Source organism: Falco biarmicus, chromosome 3, assembly GCF_023638135.1.
Source record: "Falco biarmicus isolate bFalBia1 chromosome 3, bFalBia1.pri, whole genome shotgun sequence".
NCBI classification, from domain to species: Eukaryota; Metazoa; Chordata; class Aves; order Falconiformes; family Falconidae; genus Falco; species Falco biarmicus.
In genome coordinates this window covers 51755074-51778650 of record NC_079290.1, presented here as the reverse complement: position 1 = coordinate 51778650, position 23577 = coordinate 51755074, and the positions used below count along the sequence as shown (strand labels likewise).

The 23577-nt window shown below is 44.8% G+C and overlaps 1 protein-coding gene across 4 annotated transcripts in view; it reads right to left on the bottom strand.

Annotated features, from left to right (window-relative positions):
- Nucleotides 1–14889, bottom strand: part of NOL4 (nucleolar protein 4) — a 201352-nt gene extending 186463 nt beyond the window's left edge. For 2 of the 4 annotated variants that reach the window (XM_056333150.1, XM_056333152.1), the window contains exon 1: nt 14369–14889. In XM_056333150.1, coding sequence (XP_056189125.1) covers nt 14369–14635 — 267 coding nt within the window. In that variant the 5' untranslated portion in view covers nt 14636–14889. Of the gene's footprint in view, nt 1–13433; nt 13725–14368 lie in introns of those variants that run through there. The other 2 variants (XM_056333151.1, XM_056333153.1) reach the window with 2 other exon arrangements.
- Between the last annotated feature and the right edge of the window lie 8688 nt (nt 14890–23577).

The following is a 23577-nucleotide window of genomic DNA, read 5'->3' as shown; positions in this document are numbered from 1 at the left end:
GTGTGGCCAGGGACGCTCTGAGCTCCAGGGACTAAAAATCCAGCGGGCTGGCTGCCCTTCTCTTGCCGGCGAGGCAAAATTCAGCCCCTTCCCCCAAAGCCCGCCTCTCTTTCTGTCAAAACCGATGTATATCCTTTGTGTGAAGATGAACGTATGGGATGTAGCTCTGCTTTGAACCGCAACACCGCAGTGCTCCAAACGCGAAAGGAAAATGCAAAACGAAAATGTCGCCGGTGGTGTTTGTGGTGTGGTGCGAGATGAAAACCCGACCCATTTCAGGGCATTTCTGTTTATTGCTGACACGCTGAGGGCCGGAGCTGAAGTACCGGGCGTCAAACGCTACAGCGCGATCCGCAGCGATTAGCGCGCCCCGCGACCCGCAGCGGCCCCGGCGGGGGTGGGGGGGGGGAGGGGGGAGGCCGCGCATCCCGCCCCCGGGGACCCCCCCGGGCAGGGGCCGGGGACATGCCTCGGAACAGCTTATGTCTTTCCTCTCAATGATTCGTAAGATAGGTGCTGAACCTCGGTGGCGTTGGAGGGAGAGAATCCACAGACTATGGGGTCTGATAACAGGCAGCGAAGCTGCTATCCATATTACCTTGTAAAATTGAAGTATTGATTTTTTTTAAAGCATGGCTTGCTACTTAGCAGACCAATCCCACCGCTATTGTAGTCACTGGGATTTTGCTATTGACTTCAGCGGGAACAGGGGTTTTTTTGCCTTGAAAATGGTCTATTTCACATTATTATGGTAATGTCATTCAGCAGTTCTTAAAATCGCCCTTCTTGGCCTTGAACGTTTTAAAAGAGCAACGTACAATTTATTTCAGCTCAACTTACACCCCTCATTTCTGCTCATGTCATGTCCAAAGTTTTGTTTAGATAAATATGATAGATGACTTACTGCTCCAGATGGTTGTGGGTGGATTGGACCCAATAGAATCTCCAGCTACATGGTTTTAAGGTTTTTTGTTTTCTTTTGTTTTTGGGTTTTTTTTAATTTTACAGAAGCCTAGATTTAGCAACCCATTTGTAGATCTCCTCTTGTGTGCAGCTTAGACTGCTTTTGGTTGCTCACCAAAATAGCATGTCTTCCAAAGAAAGATTAAAAATATTAAAATGCAGCCAGCACAGTGAGTGGTTCAGTTCAACTGATGTTACACAAACGGGCTGATCCTACTGCCTGTAGATAATATACATTTGAATCTTGGCACCTGCCACTGGATTGGAATTCAAAATGAGAAACAGCAGGCCTCGAGGTCTGGAAATAAAGGCAACAACACAAGGAAAAAGACTGTTCTCTGCCTATTAGTAAATTATCTGCAGCAGCAAAGACAAATGACAAGGATCAAGGAAAATGCGTAGCACTTGGGACATCAAATAGGTATTGGGGCAATGACACAATGGTGAACACATTCACATTCAAACTGGGAGGTGTATCTAGCACCTATTTGTATAACGACAATGTTTTTAGTGTCTGGTGCTTAGCTACTTTCTGCTATATCATACTGTGATACTCATTAAATGGTAAGTAATAAACTCAAATTTTAAATAAATGCTTGGGAATAGACATAGAATTTATTCAAAATTTCACTTAAATCAAATTTCCATGAAAAACACCCCCCAAAAAATTGTGTTTCATCTTCCTCATATTTTCCAGACAGTTTTAATTGTTAGGTAGTTCATATCTTAAGGTTGCTCTGTGCTTATAGGTAGCCAACAGGTATGCCTAGCTGCTTAAATACTAGTTTGGAAGATCAATAGTAGTTTTATCACCAAATTAGCAAGAAGCATCAGCCTCATTTTACCTGGTTTACTTCATTAGCTTTATTACTATTATTATTGTTATTGTTATTATTGTTATTGTTATTGTTACTATGACATGTGTAATATGTGTTTTCCAGGCTTATTTTACTTTCCTCAGCCTCCACCTCTCCCAAAGCTGACTTTCTTGCTTTAGGATGAGTTCAGAGGAAGCTATTAAGCCAAAGTTTGTTTATACTTGATTAGCTTTAACACTTTATTTGTTCTCTCATCTCACTTTTATTCCACTCTTATTAGAAGCAGAATTGCTCTAATGCATATATAGTTCCAAGAGACAGGGAAAAGGGAAAAAGAATTCTCCCCAAGCAGATGTCCTAATGCAATATCCATAGAAAAGTGAGAATACTTAAAAGAAGCAAACAAACAACCTCAACAGCGTAATGGGGGTGAGTGTGTTGTGTATGTTTAGTTGGGAAGGGGACTGGATGAGAGATGCACTTTTAATCAACTTAAGTATATAGAAAGTTTAAAGGAGTAAGATCAAGCTCGTTCTCCAGTTTGGTTTTTCCCTCCCTAAACAATCAGAATATGGGGATTTCTACAACAAAGAGCTGTCTATACAGTGCATTGTGATGAGTGCAACACTGGCATTACAGATTATAACCAAAGAGGTGGGTGTAGGGTGCTCCTAGTATTTATTTACAGCTGAATTTGGCCTTGCTGTAATTAAACCTTTCTAGATATTTTTATACATTTTATAAACGTGTCTATACACTTACTAAGTGCTGGTCTAGCACATTGGAATATCCTGTGGCAAAATTGGATACCAGGTACAGGTAAATTACTGTTTACAAAAGGAAGAACTTGATCTGAACGTATCCTATTGAGAATTAGTCATTGCCACCCAGTCAACCGATATCAAGTGATCGGGGTGTGGAGCACACATGGCGGATGCTTTGTGAGTGGGCTCCTCCATTGGACACTGCCCATTAAAAAGCCTAAGCATCACTCAGGGGCTGCACTATGTCTTCAAAACATAATGTCTGTGCCAAAAAAACTGATTCACAGAGCTTCTGCTGGTCCTATCCCAGGAGGGTATTTCATCCAGCGCAATTTAGGACGACCGGACCGGTCCTTCAAAGCCTCAGAGATTTCACTGGCTTGACTCCTTCCATCTTCACACAGCTACAGTTTTCCAGCTCTTTTGTAGGTCTGTTAGTTCGCTCTTTGGATCTGTTAAGCAAAGTACTAATTCACTTTAAAATATTTTCACATAACCATCTATATTGTACTTTATTTGCCTGCTTTCAGATTACAGCAAGCATGATAATGCAGATTTGTTAGAATTTTTGAAGTCTGTATATGTGGAAATTTTACTGACTTTACAGTTAAGAATTAAATTTCTAAAAAAAAACCCAAAAACTTGCTTAACCCAAGTTCAATGATAAGTGGCAGAAAAGACATAGTTCATTAGAATGCTATTAATTAAAATTATCTATTTATTACTATCAATAAAATTTGACCCTCTTTCTCCTATTTAGGAATACTTTTTCCCTGCTCAGTTTTTGAAAGCAGTCCTTTTGGTTCACGTGTTTCATTAGGAATACAGGTAAAACAATCTTTTCAATTCCACAGTCTGAGGTAACTTGCCAAAACTGGGCTGATCTGCAGAGAATAATAATATACAGAAGGGCAATTAAAAGGGAGAAAGTAGTCTTATCCAGCTCTAGAACTAGCTTTATTTATTTTGCTTTATTGTTTGCTTCAGTGCAAATTTAACTACTTGAAAGCTCACCATATGCCCAATTCAACTCTCAAATTACACCAAAACAATGATAATCAGGCCTTGTGCACTGGTAAAACACAGCAGAGGATTTGTTTAGGCTTTCTAAAAAACGCAGAGTCAAAGTGCAATGAGTTCACAAAATGCATCTTTTGGAGAAACTCGTTTTTGCTGCTGCATCCATACAGAACTTCCTGTCCCATCTCCTTGCTGGATAAGCCCAAATTGAGAAAAAAGAGGTAAATAGATGTGGTCTGTCTGAACCTGGTTTGAGACAGATGCCTGGCATTGGAATATAGCACTCATTAAAAGGAGGCTGAGCTGTTTGCTTGCTATGAATGAAATACTTTAGTATTATGGCAACCATGGCCGTGAAGCTTTGCTGAACTCTCAGAATATAAAAAGATAAAGGTTATCAAAAGATGTAATAAAAAAAATTATGACTATATCTAGATTAAGGGAGAAAAGGATGAGTTACATTCTTTTCTCTTTTCCACTGCAGTTTCTTGAGAAATGCAAAGGGGCAAGTCATGTAATTATATATATGAGACACTTGCTGGTCAGACTGGTCAAAAGCAAAGTCTTCCAGAAATTGAATGAGCTAATTTCCTATCATATTTGCAATTAATTCTCTAATAATTCTGTTCTTTTTATCTTTTTTTCCCACTGTAGTATGAGTTTGGTAATAGTTGCAACAAATACAGACACAAAAAAGCTAGCACAAGTAGACAAAAATACAGAGGTGAAAACATAACATTACTTCTCATCACCAAGTGAAGTAAACTGATAAAGAGAGGTGGTTCGTCACAAACGTTCTGTATAAATCACAATAATCTCATGCACTGGTCCACATAGGATAGTGCTGGAGCTCAGATACTTGACTGTCTCCTCCCTTCCTCCAGACTAGTAATACCACTACCGCAACAAGCCATAGAAACTGCTACAGTCCACACTACAACCCACAGACCATCTAGTCCCAGTCTCCAAGGGAGTCTGCAAAGGATGCTTCAGAGCTCAGTAATTAGTAAATAAACAAATAAATCCCTAAACAAAGTACGGTACATACAGGTGCATTGTGCAATAACGACAGCTAGCTTCAGCCAACCTAAGAACACCTACCTAAAACCTAATAATCTATTCATGAAACAAGAGCATGAAGGCTGAGACCACCAGCAATATTAAAATTTAGTACGAGGAGGAAAGGGATGGGAAGATGCTGGGATTTCACTGCGCTCCAGAAGTCTTTCCTTGTGTTGACTGTATGGGTAGAACTATGACTAACCCTGACAGATGCTCTATGGCAAAACACCTGGGAGATGCTGCAGGATACCAGGTAACAGCAAGACAGAGGCAAGTGCCATCACCAGTGCCCGCACTCCCAGGGGCACAGTGCAGGAAGGGCAGGAACGCGACCTCATCCTCACTTCTGTTCCAGCCAGCCAAGCTGAACTGACGTAAAGAGCATGCTACAGCCTTATGAGAGCCACGGAGCTATCACTCTCTTGTAAAATCCATGGAAGAAGTTTCGGTGAAATCATTCAGAGTTTCTCTAGGGGATGCAATGCAGACTTCTCATTCCCAACACTACAGGTTATAAAACAACGGCCCAGTTTTGAATTTAGCTTTTGAGATGGTTGTCAAAAGAGTCTTAGATGATGGAATAGGATTAAAAGGGGTGGCTGCTGAATTCCCTTTCTTTGCTGTTCATCAGTATTTATGCCACACCATTTCTCTCAGCTTCTTTCTGCCTCTTCACATGTCTGTTTTCTACTGTGCATTTTCTTTTAATGTTCATCTTTCTGGGTGATATAAGAGAAACAGATTTTAATGGTTCCAAGTACTCCTCTTCTTTAATTAGCTTAGTTACCTTCCCTGGACCTTTCATCTGTCATGACCTTTTAGAGATGAGATAAATACACCAAGCATGTTATTAAAGGCAAGGAAATACCATTTAATTAATGAGAAGAATAAGTTTTCAACATTATTCCCTATACTTTTCCTAATGCAGATTTTTGTTATACCTACTATGCTTATTGTAAATACGCTTATTGATTTGTTTGGAGTTATTCCTAAATATTTCCCTTGAGATGTTATACGAATTCTATGCATTTTAAATGTGATTGAAAAGCTTGAATTCGTCCTTTCCTTTCAAAAAGCTAATGTCACAATGGCATAAATGTAAATTATCTGGCAGTGGTCTGTAGGGAATTCTGCCTGCCATGATTTCTCCTTTTTTCCTTTGTTATGATATTTCTATTTTCCCTCCAAATTCTTCTTTGACTTGCTTAACCTAATTAATTTGCATTTCCATCCAGTGCTGAAACCCCTTCATTTTTCTGAGGTTTGTGCCTATATATATACATATATACTTATGGGTGTATATATATGCACATTGAGCTGCATTTGTATAGCTCTCAAAGGCTTCTTATGGTTTCCCACTCTCCACCAGCTTTCATTTGTCATCACTGCCAAAGTTTCAACCCTGCTTTAATAAAGTCAGAATTGGATTGGTTTAATTTCAGAGGAAGCCAGAACCAAAGTTTCACCTGAAAATTGTTTTTAAGACTTCTTCACACAACAGGTTAGAGGAACATAATTAACTCTTACAAAACCCAAACTAGTTGCAAAACCCAAGTATGGTTCATATAGACACTTAACTCTATTTTTGGTTATTTTCTTATTGATTTTTTCCCCCTGGTGTTGAAATATGGTTCACTGGTCTGTCATTTCTATGAACTATCTTTACCACCTTGTTTTCTCTCTTTCTAGTGCTTTTTTTGCCATTGTCCAGTATCATTGCCATATATAGTGGCAAATAATACATTTTAATAATATTTTAGTTATTTCATTAAGTTCTTTAGTGTTCTTAGATTTGTATTAGTCCCGATGCACTGCAAATTGATATCTTGATTTGTCATCAACTCTTTTTTTAATTTCTCTACTTCTGAGCATTCTTCAGTTTCATCACCTGAAAAATGTAAACCCAGGATAGGTATTTCCTCAGCACCCACAACAGAGAAGATACACACTGAAAAATAAAGTTCTTTGAAACCTTTTTTACTCCTCGTCTTTCCTACCTGCTGAAACTTCTGGCCATACCGTAGCTGTTCTTCGCTTAATGTATGTAAATACTTGTGTAATTACTTGCTTGTCACTCTTCTTCTGTCAGCTCAGGGTAGTGAGCATTGGTCCATTCACAAGTTTGATTTCCCATATGCCAACACAATGCTGCCTTACCCTACAGATAATGATTTAGTGGCAGTGACTTCAGCTCTGGATCTGCCTTGAATGGAAGTTTTCTACAAAATCCACCTGGCAGTATTGGTAGTGGTACATGTAAGTCCGGAGGCAAAAAAGAGAGCACTCGTTTAAAAATTGTACAATGAGTTAGTCATAAGTCATTTAAGTGCAAATGATGTCACCTCCTAAATTTTCTTAAGTACAGTCAAAATGTTATAGCATCCATCTCCTCTTGTATTAAAAACTTTGGGGTAAGAAAATTTACACAACTTTCAGACACACAGACCTTACTGGCAATATAATATATAAAACCTCTCATTTCCCAGAGGAGCTTAATTACAGGCTCTCAAATGAAAAAGGTTGAATGAGCTTCATCCTAGGCTCAAGTAGGTCATTTAATAAAAACTGTCTTTCCAAGTCTATACAGAAAATTTATTTCTGAAAAAAACTCTTTACTTGAGGTTAACTCTGACATAGATCAGAACTATTAAGTAAACCCCCCCCTAAGTTGGAGAGTATCCATAGATACAACTAAAGGGTTCAAACCCTACAATTCAATTTCAACAACTAGCTGTAATCCCAGCAGATGCACATAGTTAACTGTCAGGTTTTGCAGCTTGCAGAGTTATTGAGTAAGCAGTTAGAAGGCTGTACAAATGCCCATGATAAAGTTGACCACTGCTGAGAAAATCCCTTTACATCCAGAAGAATGCTAAACGGCATTACTTTTAGCAAGTTTTTCCTGGATATTGGCAATGCCTACCTGGATACTTTATGTTTTAAAACCATTAGAAAGCACCTTGCTAGTGGAAATGTAAGGTTTTGAGGCTAATCTCTTTAGAACAAAAAGGTAATTTAAGAAAGCTACAGGATCACTTTCAGTGCTGCTGCAGGACAATGCAAACAAGTCTCAAGCACCAGCTAATACCTCCCGAGTTTTCTAAAGTCAGAGAGACTTCTGGCAGGTTAAAATGACAACTACACCATTAAAAACGTCTTTTACATCCTGGAAAGATCTACTCATTTGGGGGGCTGTGTTGACCAGGGTCAACCTACTCAACAAGGGACAAAAGATACCTGTGATGCTCAGTGGTGCATGGGAGGCTGCAGATTCTGGTATGATCCTCTTGGAGCATGTTCCCTGCCACACTGTCTCATGATCTTTCTCCATATCTATCTCATTTATATGCCCTGCTTGTTTTGTTCCTCTTTTACTGGCAAACTCTTGACAGGTGTATCCTGCGTACGGGGAAAGATCAGGACCCAAATAGCTTCCTTCAGACGAAACCCAGCAGCTGCCGGTTGCCTTCTTTCAACAGCATACCAAAAATTACGGCTCAATGTCAGCCAATTTTAATTTATTTCTGTAGCATAAAATGCAAGTTGAATCATTAACTCCCACATTTGTCCAACACTAGCACTAGTCCTCTTCCCCAGGGGCCTGTGTTGAGGATGAGCCCTCTCTACACAGAATCTTTCTGTGTATATATGCGCGTACTCTCTCCAGATCGTGTCTCCTTTCTGTCTAAAGCATTGAACAAGAGCAATGGTGATCACCTCAGATGGTAGGGAAACTTTCTCCATAAAGAGATCAGAAAAAGTCCCGTTGTGCTGTATTGATGTCTATCAGCCCATTTTAGCACTAACCTGCTAATAAATGCCTACTTATTTCCCACTGATCACGTAGCTGTGTAGCTACAGAAACAACGCTCAGTGTGTATAAAGAAAACACAGGGCTGAAGTGTCTGAGCTGGAGTCCTTACCATGCTGCATCACGACTGAATCCAGTGCAGCTTCACTGACAAGAGGCTGAGGGTATGATAGTGAAGGACCAAGTTCACTGTCACCTCAGTCTTCTCAGCAAAGGTTCACAGCAGCATGAAAATTAAACTGGGATTTTCTATTTTGGATCACTGGAAATATTGGGGCTTTTGAACTACAAGCCTGGCCTTCAGCAGGTTATAGCACTGAATCTGTCATCCTGTCTCTCACTACATACATGTATATATGGGATGAATACATCAATAGCAGTTTTTGCTAGGGTACTGCTACACCCTATTTAATGTTTCTAAAGTAACATTAACATTTCCTAGGTTTGCAGAAGGACTGCTTTAAAACGCTCCAGGTTGAAAAATTTCCTCTTTGGCTCATGTTTCTTTGGAAAAATCTAGCACAACATTGTTACCAAGAAATCTTGCATTTCTCTCTCTTTTACCTCTCCCTTTGCCTCTCTCTCACACACACGTGTGGAGATGGCATCTTACATATGGCCACTTTAACATCTTTAAATTTCAGGACAGAGTTACTGTCTTTGTTCATGAACACGTCGCTGAATGCCTGCATTAAGAGTTGCCAACTAAACCCAGTTTGTTCCATCTGCTATGACCATTTTCCAGCGCTATCTGATTCACCAGCATCCCCCCTCACTAAGTCCACCGGGAGGTCTGCAAACAGCAGGGCAGAGGCTGTGGGTAATGGGAGGAGACAAAGCTCTGCAGACCTGAACAGGGGCTAAGGAAAATGTGGTGGGCAGTTAAAATGGGACGGATACGGCAGGATCGAATACCGCTTCTGAGCCTGGAAGGTGCATTTAACAGGACTGTAAACTACCACAGAACTGCACCTTGGGATAAATTATAGCTCACCCTCAGCATCACCTTTCCAAGGTACTTACTGCCATGATGTGCTGGCAGTTCAGTAGGCTACAGAGCTACCGATATGTATTTGACAAACACTTTTATTCATTCTTTATATTGACGGCTGCAAAAATGGGGAGAAACACAATGAAGCAAAGCTGCTTATTTTCAGATTGCTATAAAAATCCCTAAAATAATGAACAATATAAAGCATAAGATAATTTAAAGCACCATATTTTGGCATATAAGCTATTTATACTGTGATCTGTTTCTTGTATTGTTCATAAACAAAGTCATTTCTAGAAAATCAAATGAACCATAAACTCTTATGTCCATCTACTATTCTTCACCACTAACATAACAAGAGGTGGGCTGAGATACAGCCTGTCCTGTAGAACTGACTGGCCTGTAATTTTAAGCCCTAAATCCTATAATCAGTTTCAGTAGTACAGCACCGCACCTGCAGAGAGCCTCACTGGTTTACTAGCAGCAATCCAAGAAGTACCAGATCCTCCTGGAGGATCTAAAGATTTAACTAAACTGAACAAAATCTGGTTTCTGAATGAAAGTTCGTTCTATGCTTGTAGTCGAAAAACATAAAAGAAAGCACAGGAAAATTCATACATTAGGCTGGCGACTTCATTAAAGTCAGTGGAGTCATTCCAAATTAATAATGACATAAAAGCAATCTGAACTTGGCCTTTAAGGTTATATTCTATTAGTTTGCTAATACTGTGTAAATTCTATATTTGAGAGTATCCTGCAGTCATCTTGACCATTCTTTTTTTAAAGAAAAGTTCTGCTTACAATCCACTGATACAGATTGGGCCATTATTTTATAACTTATTTTTAAATCAACACCGATTTTAGGAGCCATATTTCTGTCTATGGACAACATCAAGCAAGAGAAAGAAAAGTGGTGAAAATAAATTTGTTTTCAAATTGCCAATCAATAAATAGTTCCAGTTTAAGAACTATGCAGGAAATACAGACCAAAAAAACAAAATCCACCATAAAAATCATGTATAGAGTGAGAAAAGATATTGTAGTAGAAATAGTAGTTCCATGCCTCCTTATGGATTGTGAGTACCAACCATGAAGAGCCCATACTCTCAACCATTTGGCATATTTGTTGGCTTAATACATATATACAATGTGTCTAGGCTAGGCATAATTTCGCTACTTTCACAAAGTGCAGCTTGGGCTTAATGAAAGAAAACCTACAGTGAAGTAGCAATCTGAAAAGTTGCAGAAGGCAGGTACTTGCTGAGTTGTATATAGGAATACCTTACTGTGTGCTGTCCCATTCTGGACCTAAAATGGCTGTTTTGCAGGGGATGTTGTTGCCTGGTGACCAAAAGTGCATCTCCTAGGCCGCAGAGGGATGTGAACATTCAGAAATTGATTTGTTCCTGTTGCTCTTGAGAAGACCCGTAAAACAGATTAAGCCAGCACATAATCATCTATGCATTCTCCTTGCTGGCATGCTTAAACTTGATATTGAAGACAGGCCTGTGATTTTGAGCTACTTACCAACCAGGCAAGGGAAAAAACAGAGTAATACCTCATGTGCTGCTGCCCACAGAATATGAAAGCAGACCAAGCCTCAGCTACTGTGAGACTGCAAGACACCCTTGCTTCAATTAAGTCTGTGTTGTACATCTAGCCTGTTCCGGTGCAACCTCCCAGTTGCTATCAGGCTCTCTTTCTTTCATTAGAATCAAGTAGTTAATTAGCCCCAGCCTGTCCTCTCTCCTTCTCTCTTTCCCTTTAACGCAGCAGTAATGATGTCTAATTACCAGCAGCAGTGGATTACAGCACCATCAGGAGCAAATCTCTCTGGCTGACAGCAAAGCTGAGCAGCAAATCTTAAAGCTTCAAGGAGAGAATAATTCCTAACAAAGTATTTGAATATTTGCTTATTTTTGACCAGCTTGTGACTGTAGCGTCCAACTTTTAAATTGATCCATCCTGTTACTACAGAGGGAGCGCTCATGCTGCCAGCAGTGATTAATTTTAAATTGAAATTACTTTTACCTATGGTGAGATCAAGTGATGGACAAGAAGGGGAAGAGGATGAGGGAGAGATTCACGGTTTGGGGATCTGTTACTGTTTGTGGCTGTCTTTGTGGACTAGACAGGCTCAAATGTATGGTATAACAAGGTGGGGGGGGAGAACCAAACAAAACAGTGGGAATGTTTATTAATGGTCATAAATAAATAAACTCTTAAATAATGAGTAAGAGTTAAAGAAATGAGCAAATGGGTTTTTAATGCTTACCAACAATTACTGTCTGATGAAAATCCTGTCTTTCCCTCTGTACCTTATCGTTCCTGGCTGTCTGAAACCCTCAGCCTCTTGAAGTCAATAGAAGCTTTGCTACTGGCTTTCTCTGGGCCAGGGGCTGCATCCCTGTTCTGTCAAAACGATTGTTTCTGAGCCTTCAGTGTCTGGCAGGCGCTGCCTCTGCCCTGCCAATAGCTCATACAAACCATCGCCTCCCTACAGGTCTACTTAAATACTCCTCTGCCTTTTGTGATGGGATAGTGACACCAGATTGATGGCTTTAGGAAGGGGGCAGTATTTGTTCCTCAGAGCTGAACGTTGTATGAGAGTGCTGAGTATCACCTTTTCTTATTTATGTTGGACAACAGATTTACATTGGCCAGCAGGAGGAAATTTTACCTACATGCAAGACCTTTTCTGCAAGGGTTTATATGTCATTGTTCAAGTAATGTACAGATATTCAGGAATTGCTTACAGATAGGTCATGCTAACTTTCCTTTCTTGATTTCATTAGCAGGCATCCTTATTTTATCAGGATGCCTGCTTTGTTGCTTAAGCTGTCTAAAGATAGTTACTTCTATATGAATACATATATAGGGACATACAGAGACATTCTCATTTGAGGGTATGATTCCCCCAAATGAACAAAGGTAAGATCAGCAAGGCACCCAACCTCTGACTGAAATCTCTGAAGGAAAAAAGAATGAGAAAAAAAATTACTATCTGCCCTGAAAATAAAATAGAAGAGGGGATGCAAGGTGGGACTCTAGGCTTTCCACAGCCTGGCAAAGGTGAGAGAAAATAGACAAGCTAATCATCACCGAGCCTTTTGTTTCAGAGGCCCAGAGCAGCACTTAATTTTGAAATTCCATCATGTAAAATTAAGGTTAGCCTTTTTATTTAGTAGCGTAGTCAATGTAATTTTAAAAAATACTGAATTTGGTTACAGTTTTGAACTTGCAGTGAAAAGGATAGTCTTAGGAATAAACCATCTTGCCTACTAGCTCTCCAAAATTATTATTTTAGTAAGCAGAAGATATATTAAAAAATACCAACCTAAGTGGAGACTTCTGCTCTAGACACGTCTTTGTTATAGACTGTATTTACAGTACCCTGTGGGGTCAGAGATTAGCAATCGGTCATCTAATGGTAGAACAGAAATCTGCCAAACAACCTGAATCTATAGGCAGACCTAGAACGCTTTGGTGAATAAAAACCATAGAGAGGGAACAAACTCTGTCCAGAGCTTCTCTTTCACTTTCAATCTTCATATTTGTAAACTCTTTAATAATTTCCCACCTTTGCCTCCTCACAGCCGTGACGGCGCTGATGACAAGGGGGCAAATGCAAGGCGGCCTCTGGGAATGCCCAGGTTGGTGACTTCAGCGAGGCAGAGAGAGGCAGATTTCCCTGGCAGCCTACGTCACAGCCCAGCCCAGAATACTTTCCAAGAAGCCCCCTTTGCTGCGCCACCCAGCAACCCTCCCGTTAGGTCAGAATAAACCGCCACTCCAAAAAAAAGAGAGAGAGAGAGAGAGAGAGAGAATATCGCTCATCCAAGCCAAATGCCCAGGCAAGAATATTTTTAATTGCCGGCTTTCCTTTCTCAGCTCCCCCTCCCCACCCGCCCCACGCACAGACAAAAGAAGCTTAGCTTGCGTGACCCAGAGCATCAGAAGTAAGAATAATGATACATTAAGAGAGTTCAATAGGCAAAACCTACTTGCAGCCAACAGTCCCCATCTTCTTAAATAGGAAAATCTGTCGCTTCTGCCACCACCAAGCATAATAGCTCTCCCGCTGTCAGACCTGCGCCCAGCTCTGCGGCTCCCGCGCCTGCCGGGGGATGCCACGCTACCCTGGCGCATCAGATCGAGTTTTAAGCCTTACGGCTGCGAGACTCGCGCACCCCCAGAAAGAGTAACAAAATACAGCCTTCCTTCGGTCATGCGGAACCCTTGCTCCCTTTGTTGAGCATCCTCTCTCCCCGCCGCCGTGGCTGTCGCAGCCGGCGCTTCGCAGCCAGCCAGGCATATTCGTGCCGCTCGGCGGCTCAAGGGCTGCGGGCTAAGAATTAAAAAAAAAAAAAAAAAACAACAACAAAAAAACCCCCAACAAACCAAACCACCACCAATCCTAAAAAAACAGAATTAAATAATATTAAAAAAAAAGGGGGGGGGGGGGGGGGAGAAGCCAACGATATCCCGGGGAAACCCCCCCCAAATCACCGACCGGCGCCGCGCTTGGCTGTGCGCCAGGCAGGCTACCCCCGTGCGCATCGATCAGCCCCGCCGGCGGCGGGGGGCCGCTGCCCGGGGCCCCGGGGCCCGGCACAATGGCCGGAGCGGCGGCGGCGGCGGGACAATAGCCCACCCCACACCCGCCGCGGCGGCCCGGGGGGCACGGGGAGACCGGGAGGACGAGAAGCAGAACGATACCGACCCGGCAGGGCGTGTTGTGCGCACGATCGCTTTAAATAAAAGGACCCACAAAGACCTCGGCGGTGTATAATGTGACAGGCAAACGCAACATGGTGATGATGACTTGGGGGAAGAGGGAGGAAGGAGCCAACTGTGGCTGCGGCTCCCCCTGTGCCTCTCGCTCCCGGAGCGGGCTGCAGCGGCCGACATAGAACAAGGAAGACAATTCTCTACTAACCGTGGTTTTGACTGGCACGTACAGCACTTGCTTCCCTCCTCCAGCACCACCACTGACCTCGTCCGAGTTGCCGAGCTGGAAGCCTTTAGATTTGACCCAGAATTTGAATTTGGCATTATCCGTGGAGCTCGACTCGGAGCCGTTCAGGAGCTGGACGATCCGGTCGTATTTTTTACGGGTCACCGTCTTGGTTTTTCCTGAGTCCCCGTAAGTCCTGAGACACCAGTCTTGAAACTGGCGGTACATGTCCCGGTCGCTGCTCTCCATAATCTCCTAGTACACACACGCACACATGCACACGCCGGGGCGCACACACGCACACACACACGCACACACACAGACACGCACACGCCGCCCCGCAGCGGGCCGGGGTGCGGGGCCGGGCCGCCCCGCCGCACTTTGCACCTGTTCACCCAGCGCTCATGAAAAATGCATCCACCTCCGAGCCGGAGCGAAGGAGGTCCCGGTGCAGGCAGATCCCAGCGGATTTTTTTGTTGTTGTTGTGGTGGTTGTTGGTGGTGGTGGTTCGGGGGGGTGGGGGGGCCGGGAGGGGGATGGGTGAGGGGGGGCAGCAATCAGTTGAATAGTGTGGCAATGTTCTCCTTCATTATTATTATTTTTTTTCCACAGGAGGCAAAACGGGTCTGGTGGAGTCTCCTCTTATCCTTCCACTACGTGATCAGTCTTTTTAATAATTGTGCAAGGCAGGACTATCCCACTGGCTCCAGCAGCGCCTTACTCGGCGAGGGTTCGGGTGGATAAATAATTAAAATCCTATCCCTCGGCTTAGCGAAGAGAAAAGAAAATATTGACTCGGATCCTTCTTCTTTTCCGTACATCAGCTGCACCCGAATTCACCCTGGATAGTACAGGTGAAGGCAAGAAAAAGAAAAAAAAAAAAAAAGGTGGGGGGAAGAAGAAAAAAAAGCCCACCCTCCTCCGCCCCGGCAGCTCTCGGCTGCCTTCTGGCAAGGCTTTCTGTCTGTCCTGGCGGGCTGTGCCTCTCCCTAAAGCCGCCTCGCCGCGCAGGATGGAGGAAGCACTGAAGGGCAAACTGGTCTCTTTGCTCCCCCTTTATTCCAGGGCTGGGCGGCTTTGCTTTAGGTATCCCCGCTCCGGGCATGAAGGTACTGGAAAGAAAGAAAGTTCTTACCTGCCATTTTCTAAGCCTAATACATCCGATCAGTGTTTTAAGTACGTATTTTTAAATTAAAAAAAAAATAAATAATGGTCTGTGAGCATTTCACTTCCTCATATTCAGTCCCACTGAATTTCAGATGCCCTTTTAGGAATTTTCCTCTATTTACTTGGCAATCCCAGCAGATGGAGGAGGAAAAAAAAAAAAGAAAAAAATACCACCAACCAACACCAAAACCAAACCAGGTATTTACGAGATAGGCTCGGATATTGGACCAGAGGAGAGAGAGATCAGTCCCAGGAGGATGTTGGTAAAGGAAAGGAGGCGGCTCTCGGTTGTTCTGCCAGTGTGATGATGGTGCTCACACATGTAGGACTGCTCGGGTGCGGGGTATCCTTTGGTCTCTGGGCTAAACTGGCTACAAGGCATTCAAGTAAGTTTGCGTGCGGATGCTGAGCAAAACCCCTTTTTTTAAAGGGGGGAGAAGAAGAAGAAGAAGGCAATCTTCATTTCTTGCCCCCTCCCTTTGCCACAGTTTCAGCTCACGCCGGAGATTTCCGCGCTCTCCCCGGTGTCCCCCGCCGCGCCAAGCAGGACACCCCCTCCGCGGGGGGAAGGCGCCGCGGCGGCGCTCCCTCTCGTCGCCTCTCCGCGGCCGCGCCCGCCCACGCCTCCGCCATCCAGCGCCCGGCTCCGCGCCCCCGCCCGCAGCCGGCACCTCCGCGGCTGGGGCACGCGTCCCACCCGGGCCCGGCGGCGGGTTCCGTGCCGGGGGCCGCGCGCCGCCCTGCCGCTCTGCTCCGCTCCGCTGCGCCGCTCCCCACGCCGCGCTGCGCTCCGCTCCGCGGCGGGCTGGCGGCGGCGGCGCACCGGGCCGGGCCCAGCGCCGCTCCGCGCCCCCCCCCGCGCCCTGATTGGCCGCCGGGACAAAAGTTTCTGTGGCGACGGCGGCGCGGCGCGGTGACGGGCAGCGCTGTCCCATGTCGGGATGGCGCGCGCGGCGCCCCCGCCTCCGCGGGCGCGGCTGGGCGCGGGGGCCGGCGCGGAGCCGGGCGCGGGCCGTGGGGGGGGGCGCGGGGGGAGAGGCGAGGGCAGCGTTTCCATGGCGATGTCGCCGGGCGCAGCACCCCCCCCCTCTCGCGCGCCGACGGAGGGAGCGGATCAGCTGACACACCATTAGCTTAGGACCTAATTATTGCTTATTGGAGCAAGAAACGCGCGCAGGGCCGCGGCGGGGGGCTGGCGGCCTCCGCGCCCCCGGCGGAAACCCCCGCGCACCGCTCCCCTCCTCCCCGGCCGCCGGCCCGCGCACGCCGCAGCCGCCGGCGGAGCGGGGGCGGAGCGGCGGCACCGCGCACTTTGCGCCGCACCGGCCGGCGGGGCCGCGGGGTCCCTGCGCGGTCCCTGCCGCGACACGTGGCCGCCGCCGGGCCGGGCTTTCCGTTGGAAACGGGCAGCGGAGCCCCTCCGCGGCGGCTGCCTCCCCCGCGGCCCGGCCCCCGCCCGGCGGCGCGGAGGGGCCGCGCTTCCCCCCGCCGGCGCTCCCCGCATCTCCCGTCGCCTCCGGGACCCTCCGCGCAGCCCGGCTCGGCGAAGCGCCGTGCGGCCCGGCGGGCGGGGGTCTCGGCCGGCGGCGGTGCATCCCGGGCGGCGGCGGGCACCGCGCCGCGCTCCCCGGTAGCCAGCGGCCGCCCCGCGGCTCGGCGCTGGCCGTGCGGCTGCGGGGTGCGGGAGGAGGCCGAGCGCCTGCGGACCCCAGGCCCCTGCCCTGCCTCCGCAGCTGCGCGGACGCCAAGCGGGGCGCGGGGTCCCCGCAGAAGCCCTGCCGGTCCTGGCTTTCCAGCCGCTGGGGCCTGCAAGGAGCCGGCGCGGAGGCAGCCGTGGGTTCTCCTGCCCACGCTCGGGCAGCGGCCAGCACCCTCCGCCTTCACCACCTTCCCCCCCGCGGGAAGAGGCCGCCGGGGGCTGCGGCACCCGCAAAGCTGTTCACGCCGAGCCTGGATTTCCAGTGGAGAAGGGGAAAGGTGCTGGGCGAGGGGCACAGGCCCTCCCTCACACGCCCCAGCCCGACCAGGCTGCTCCGCCGGGCCCGCCCCGCCGCGGGCACCTCACCCCGGCCTCCATCCCCCGCCCGCAGCGCACCATCGCCGCTCCGCGCCGCTCCGCTCGCCCTCCCCCCGGCCGTGTGGCTGCCCTTCTGTTTTGTGTCTAGAAACACCGACGCAGACACAGGCGAAGCCAGGAGAAGACTTGTTTAAAAGCAGCGCGCCGAAGGATGTTTGTGTTGCCAAAACCTTTCCTGGCATCTGTAAAATCTGAGAGGACAAGCTGGCACAATGGGTGGAGAAAAGGAGGGCTGAAGAGATAACCCGAGGAGGCCCGAGACTTTTTGTTGGCCGCAGGGCCCGTAAATTATCTTGGCAGCCCCATTTTAGTGTTGGAGGAGCACAGGACTCCCGTCCATCACAGGATCTGGAGGAGAGGCAGTAACAAAGGAACTGCTGTGCAGGAGGGAAACGAGGGGAACTTTGCTGAACCCTCACCCAGCAGGCTTTGTAAGATGTAACATCACTTTAACATGCCATTATATCTACATTTAGAAAGAGGGTCATAACATAGATTGGGCTGCACTGCTAAACATTTCTGTCAGATAATTGTTCTCAAACCAGCCTCCCGCTGAGGGTCTCAGTAACTTCTGTATCACACTGATACCGTGCTCTGCCTGAATCCAAAGTAAGCTCACAAAGCAAGGAGGGGAGAGGAAGACGTGACGCAGCCAGGAGTGGTGATCCAGACAGTTATAGCATGGATGAGCAAAATGCTTGAAATAAGCAGGAGTGCTTTAGTATATCAAAATAATTCCGTATCCAGGAGTAGCGCTTTGGATCATGTAAAGAGCCATATGCCTTCTCAGCAGAGACAGATTCCTAAATTCAGTCGAGTTTGGACCATGCCTTAAAAAAACCAGAAATATCCGTTATTTTTTTCAAACTGTTTAATGGCAGGAGAGAGAACAAACAAAAGCAGATGAAAACCAACTGTGGTGTGGAGTGGGAATGGGGAGTAGAAACTAGTGCAATATTTAACTCAGCTGGATTTGTTTCTTTGTTTTACAGTTAGGAATTTTGATTCACGTCAGTGAGAGGTATGGATGTTTTCTTACTGCTTCCATTAGTCCCTTGGCCAGAAGTCCTAGGAGCATCCTGGAACCCCACCATGCCAGGCAATAGGTCAGCACAGGACACAAAACCAATGCTTACTGTAAAGAATTGGTGGTGTAAATAAGGTCAATTGCATGGTACATGACTTCACTTTTATATAAATACACATTGTATAATATATTTGCATAACCTATACTCATTACATATGTTCATATATATATATATATATATATATATATGGACATAGTAATTCCAACAGAATTTACGTGATGGGTTTAGAATGCAGATTTTTAATCTCCAATTTTTTTAATCACCTGAGACCCTGAAATTAGTACTGTAAGATTATATTTAAAGAAGGAAAATTACACGAGGTTTGGGTCACCGTTCTGTTTTTTTGGTATCAGAATTAACAGCGTTTTATAACACAGACTGGAATCTCCATCCAACGAAAAGGGCTTGCACAGACCCTCCTTCTGTCAAGACTTCCAGTGACACCCCATTACTCAGATGCACTTGAAGAAACTCCCTTAGCATCCTTGGGGAGAGGGGCTGTGTCAGTCCTTCAATGCCGTGGAGTGAGACTCTTCTATGTTCTGCAGAACTCGCTTGCCTTTGTCAGAAAATGAAAGTTTCTACCCTCTGGTTTGGAGACAGCCTTCCTATGGCAAATCTGTGCCTTGCTGGATTGTTTGCTCTGCAGCCAGCCCGAAACGATACAACACCAACAGATGTGTGAACTTTTCCATTCAGTATAACGAAGTGTTAGTTGCAAAACAGAGTTTTGGCGATTTAAATTGCTTCATGTGCACCAGGCTGTGAAAGAGGTTTAAAATAAATCATGAATAAGTTATAAATATTGTATTTTTGGAATTATCAGCTCTAATAAGTCCACTGGCAATAGAAAGTGAAGACTTGGGCAGAATGGGGCCTGATGTCTCTCATTAGAATTACCAGTGTTTCTAGATGAAATTATGCACTGTGGTGACATAGCACTGAGTCCATAGAAGAAGCTGAGAAGACACTTCCAAGTTTTTAAAACTTGCTGAAAAAAAGAGGCAGCTTTTGGCTGAAACCTATCATCCAAATTCTACCAGAGAGGAGTGTTTAAAAAATGTGCACCGTATTTCAGCGCAGTGCTTGATATGGAGTTATTGGATGATTAAGGGTAGCTTTTGAGGGTAAGAATTTTATGTCTCTTGGCTTTTTTGTTCACCAACATAGCTAGAAAAATTATTTGACGCTTCTAACTGGCCATGTCTGTGAGTTATGATGGAAGGTCCTCTTTCTGTGCAAACTGAAAATCATCCTTACCAAACTGAGTGAAGACATGCTGCGGGATAAAGAAATTACAACTACAAATTATTTACTTTAAACTGTGTACCTGCTAGCACTTTCCCTCTCTTCTGGAGAGAATTTCAGTGGAAGTCTGTTGTGTCCTTTACAGCCCAGTGATGGCAGCAACAATGAGCACAGCCAGCCCTAACGCCTGTAGAAGCAGAAGTTGGTGCTCATGCACTGCGTGGGCTTGTCTGTGCTGTCTTCCTTTCGTTTCAGGTACATGAAAAAAATCCCCTGAGCAGCTGGATAATCAGTCACCTCATTACATTCGGGGAGGTAGGACTTGGCTGTGACACAGCTTCCATGAGTAGAAAATAGTCACTGTTCCACCTACTAATATTACTGGCAAAGAACCACTCTAGAAAGTTGTTCTTAAGGATGAATCCAAGGTGTTTGCTGCTTAGAAGATCAGAAACTAGAGAGGTGGATAGTTGGTGGTACTAATGTATGAAAAATGCAAGCAAATGAATGTTCCTGGGTTTTGATTTATCTACTGAGCTATCATGAAGCAAAGCCTGAACTATTAATTGTTGTTCAAGATAAAGGTTTCCTACTAATTCTCTGCTGTTTCCAGTTTCCTACGAATTCTTTATTGTTTCCAATTAAAATATTCTCCTCTATTTTTTGCAGTAGGTTTTGGTCAGTTACTGCTGAGTTTGGAAAGTTAGAGGAGGTAGACCAAGGCAATGACTTGGAGATGGATTATAAGAACGTACTAGATTGCTAAATCTTGGGGGGAAAGAGGCTGTATGTTCCTGGGTTTATAAAGGAACAAGAGAAGGGTACCATAATTCTGGTTAGGATCTTTTCACATAGAGTGATGTTGATGATGCTGATGAGAATAATATCGGGATATGTTCCATCTTTGCCTTGTAACGATCTTGTTAGGAGACATTTGGAATCTCTTATGGAAAATACTCAAACTCACTTTCCCTTACTGCAGTTTGAAAAATTCAGACTCTGCTTCATTCTACAAAGCTGCTTTGCTTTAAGTAGCAGTTCTGCAAAGCATAACTTCACATATTTCTTTTACTTTATGCTTTATTACTGAGAATATTTGCATGGAAACAAGATCTTTGTTTAAAAGTTCCTGCTTCTTATTCATCACAGCTCGTTGGGTTGGAAGCAATTACAGTACCCTCTACGGAAGGCTCCGATCCCTTCAGAGTAGGAAAATATAAGCAGTAATAGACAAACTTTTAAGAATGTAGGCTATTGTTTTCATGCAAATTTCCTCATTTCCTTAGTAATGAAGAAAGGAAAAGGGAGTAAATATGTGACATAGTGGGGGAAAAAAAAGAATGTTTCAAATGTGTTAAGGTTTGTATATGGGCATCAAACATTTTTTAATGTTATAATGGTGCCTTACATTCAACTTTGCTTGCTTTTATCCTAAAGGAGAAGGTGTGCACAAAGGATTTTTTTTTGTAGGATTTTTTATTCCTTCTATTTGTAATGTGTCTTTCTCAGCTACAGCAACATTAATATAAACCAGCTACTGGAATATCACCCAGTGTGTTGTCTAAACCAAGCCAGGACTAATAAGGCAGTGCTGAAAATGCTAGCAACCTATCTCTGATAGCATTCTCAACCTTGTTGCCATGGAGGAAGATGTGATAACTGGAAATTTTCCCAGAAAGTTCCAGGTATGACTCTACAGCCATCATGTCAGGCATTACCAGACAAAGCCAACAGTGGAACAGCTGGCATTGTCCTCCTTACAACAGGAGGAAGTTGTGGAGGAAGAAAAAAAGAATTACTTGGTCTGAAATATTCAGCAAAATACAACATTAATCCCTTCCTGGTGTAAAATACCATCCAAATTTTACTTTTGCATCAGCAGCATGGGGTCCTCCTGCCACTTCACAACGTTAAAGAGATAGCTAGCTGAAGACCAAAACAGAAGAAATGGGTGTCACCTCTCATTGCAGATATTCCTTCCTTCACTATTTTATGGATTTCAGCTCCTTAACCTAATTGATCTTGCTTCACAGGTGAAATTTGCTTAAAGTACTTCCCAAATTCTTGCCACTGTTGTTTTACTATAAGCTAGCCATGCTCTTTAAATGAAAATACTGTGCACATTTTGTGTTTATATGTGTAGGGTCCCAGAACGGTCACTAAAATATACCCTTTCAGAAACTGATGTTACTGGTAGCTTTTGACTTGGTAACATTTATGTGCCGTTTCAATGTCCTGAATAAAGTTATCATCAAAACACCGAGTCAGTACCATTAGCATCAACTTTAAGCAGCAGAACAATATAAATAGTATCTGCCTGCATGTGACTTTCCCCTGCTCCCCAAATGCAGCTTATCTATTGCACACTCCTTACGCTTGTCTCTCTGTTCCTGTTAAACTACTGAATAAATTCTACTCAGTATAACCCCATTCCAAACAACAACAAAAAAGATCATTATTTTTAAAAAGTGAACATAACTGAACTGATTAAATAAAACAAATTCTCAGAACAACTGGGGATTTACAAATAGAAGTGGGGTGCAGATCTCCATGAATTTATGGCAAGTAAAATTGGTTCAGACCCAAGTGGGTTTGGTTTGGTTTGGTTTGGTTTGGTTTGGTTTGGTTTGGTTTGGTTTGGTTTGGTTTGGTTTGGTTTGGTTTGGTTTGGAGGGTTCTACTGGTTGTTTGGGTTGGTTGGTTTGTTTGTTGGTCTGCTACTCTGTGTGTGCTCTGCCTGACTGGGTTACCCCTCATCCCTCAGGAGTCAGGAGAGGACCTCTGACTAAGGATGGTCCTGCCATGTGTAGGGCAGTGGAGCATTGCCACAAATCAATTAGGTAGAGGATTTTGAGGCATAACGTGTAGAAAACGCCCAGCATAGGGACTCGGACATAGTTGTCATTGTGTCCTGCAGGTCTCCCGCCTTAGCAATGCAGGCCTGGAGCAGACCTTCTGACAGGTCCCACTTACTGTAAGTACAGTGTAACAGTTAGTCAAGGATAGTCTACAAAACACCTGTTCTGTATTTCCCCCACTCTCCAGGGCTCTCCCAATCCTTTATGTCAATCTGGAAACATTCAGAAAGAAAAGAAAATTCACAATAGTTTGCAACAACAGGGAAATAGTTGTGGCACTCTGATTTCTAACCAGCTGTGCCCTACCACAAGCAGTGCAGCAAGGAGGCACTAAGTGTGAAAGATGACAGCACTCAGGAATTAAATGAGGTATGAGCCCAGGTCTGCCCCTTTGTGCTCTGTCTCTGGAGATCTGCCAGAATCACGGCATTTATCTATACCAAAACCTTGCGGGTTGTTTGCTGTTAGAAGCAGGTTTATTTAGACCTCAGCATGCCTGTGTGTTTCCTTAATCCCACATTCCTGTTACTCAGAACAAAAGCGACAATTAGAGTCTTATGATGGTGAAGTTTAAGATGGAGCCATACATCACTGTGACCACTCTGCCCACGCACCCTCTTGACACTGCCCCTCACTCTCAGCTGGGGTGTGGATAGAGAGGTGGAGATAGAGCACAAGGCAGCAAAAATGCCTGCTTTGTTTCAGGAAGGACTTCTTTTAAGCAGTGGCATTTCTCCAGCTGCTGTCCCCAA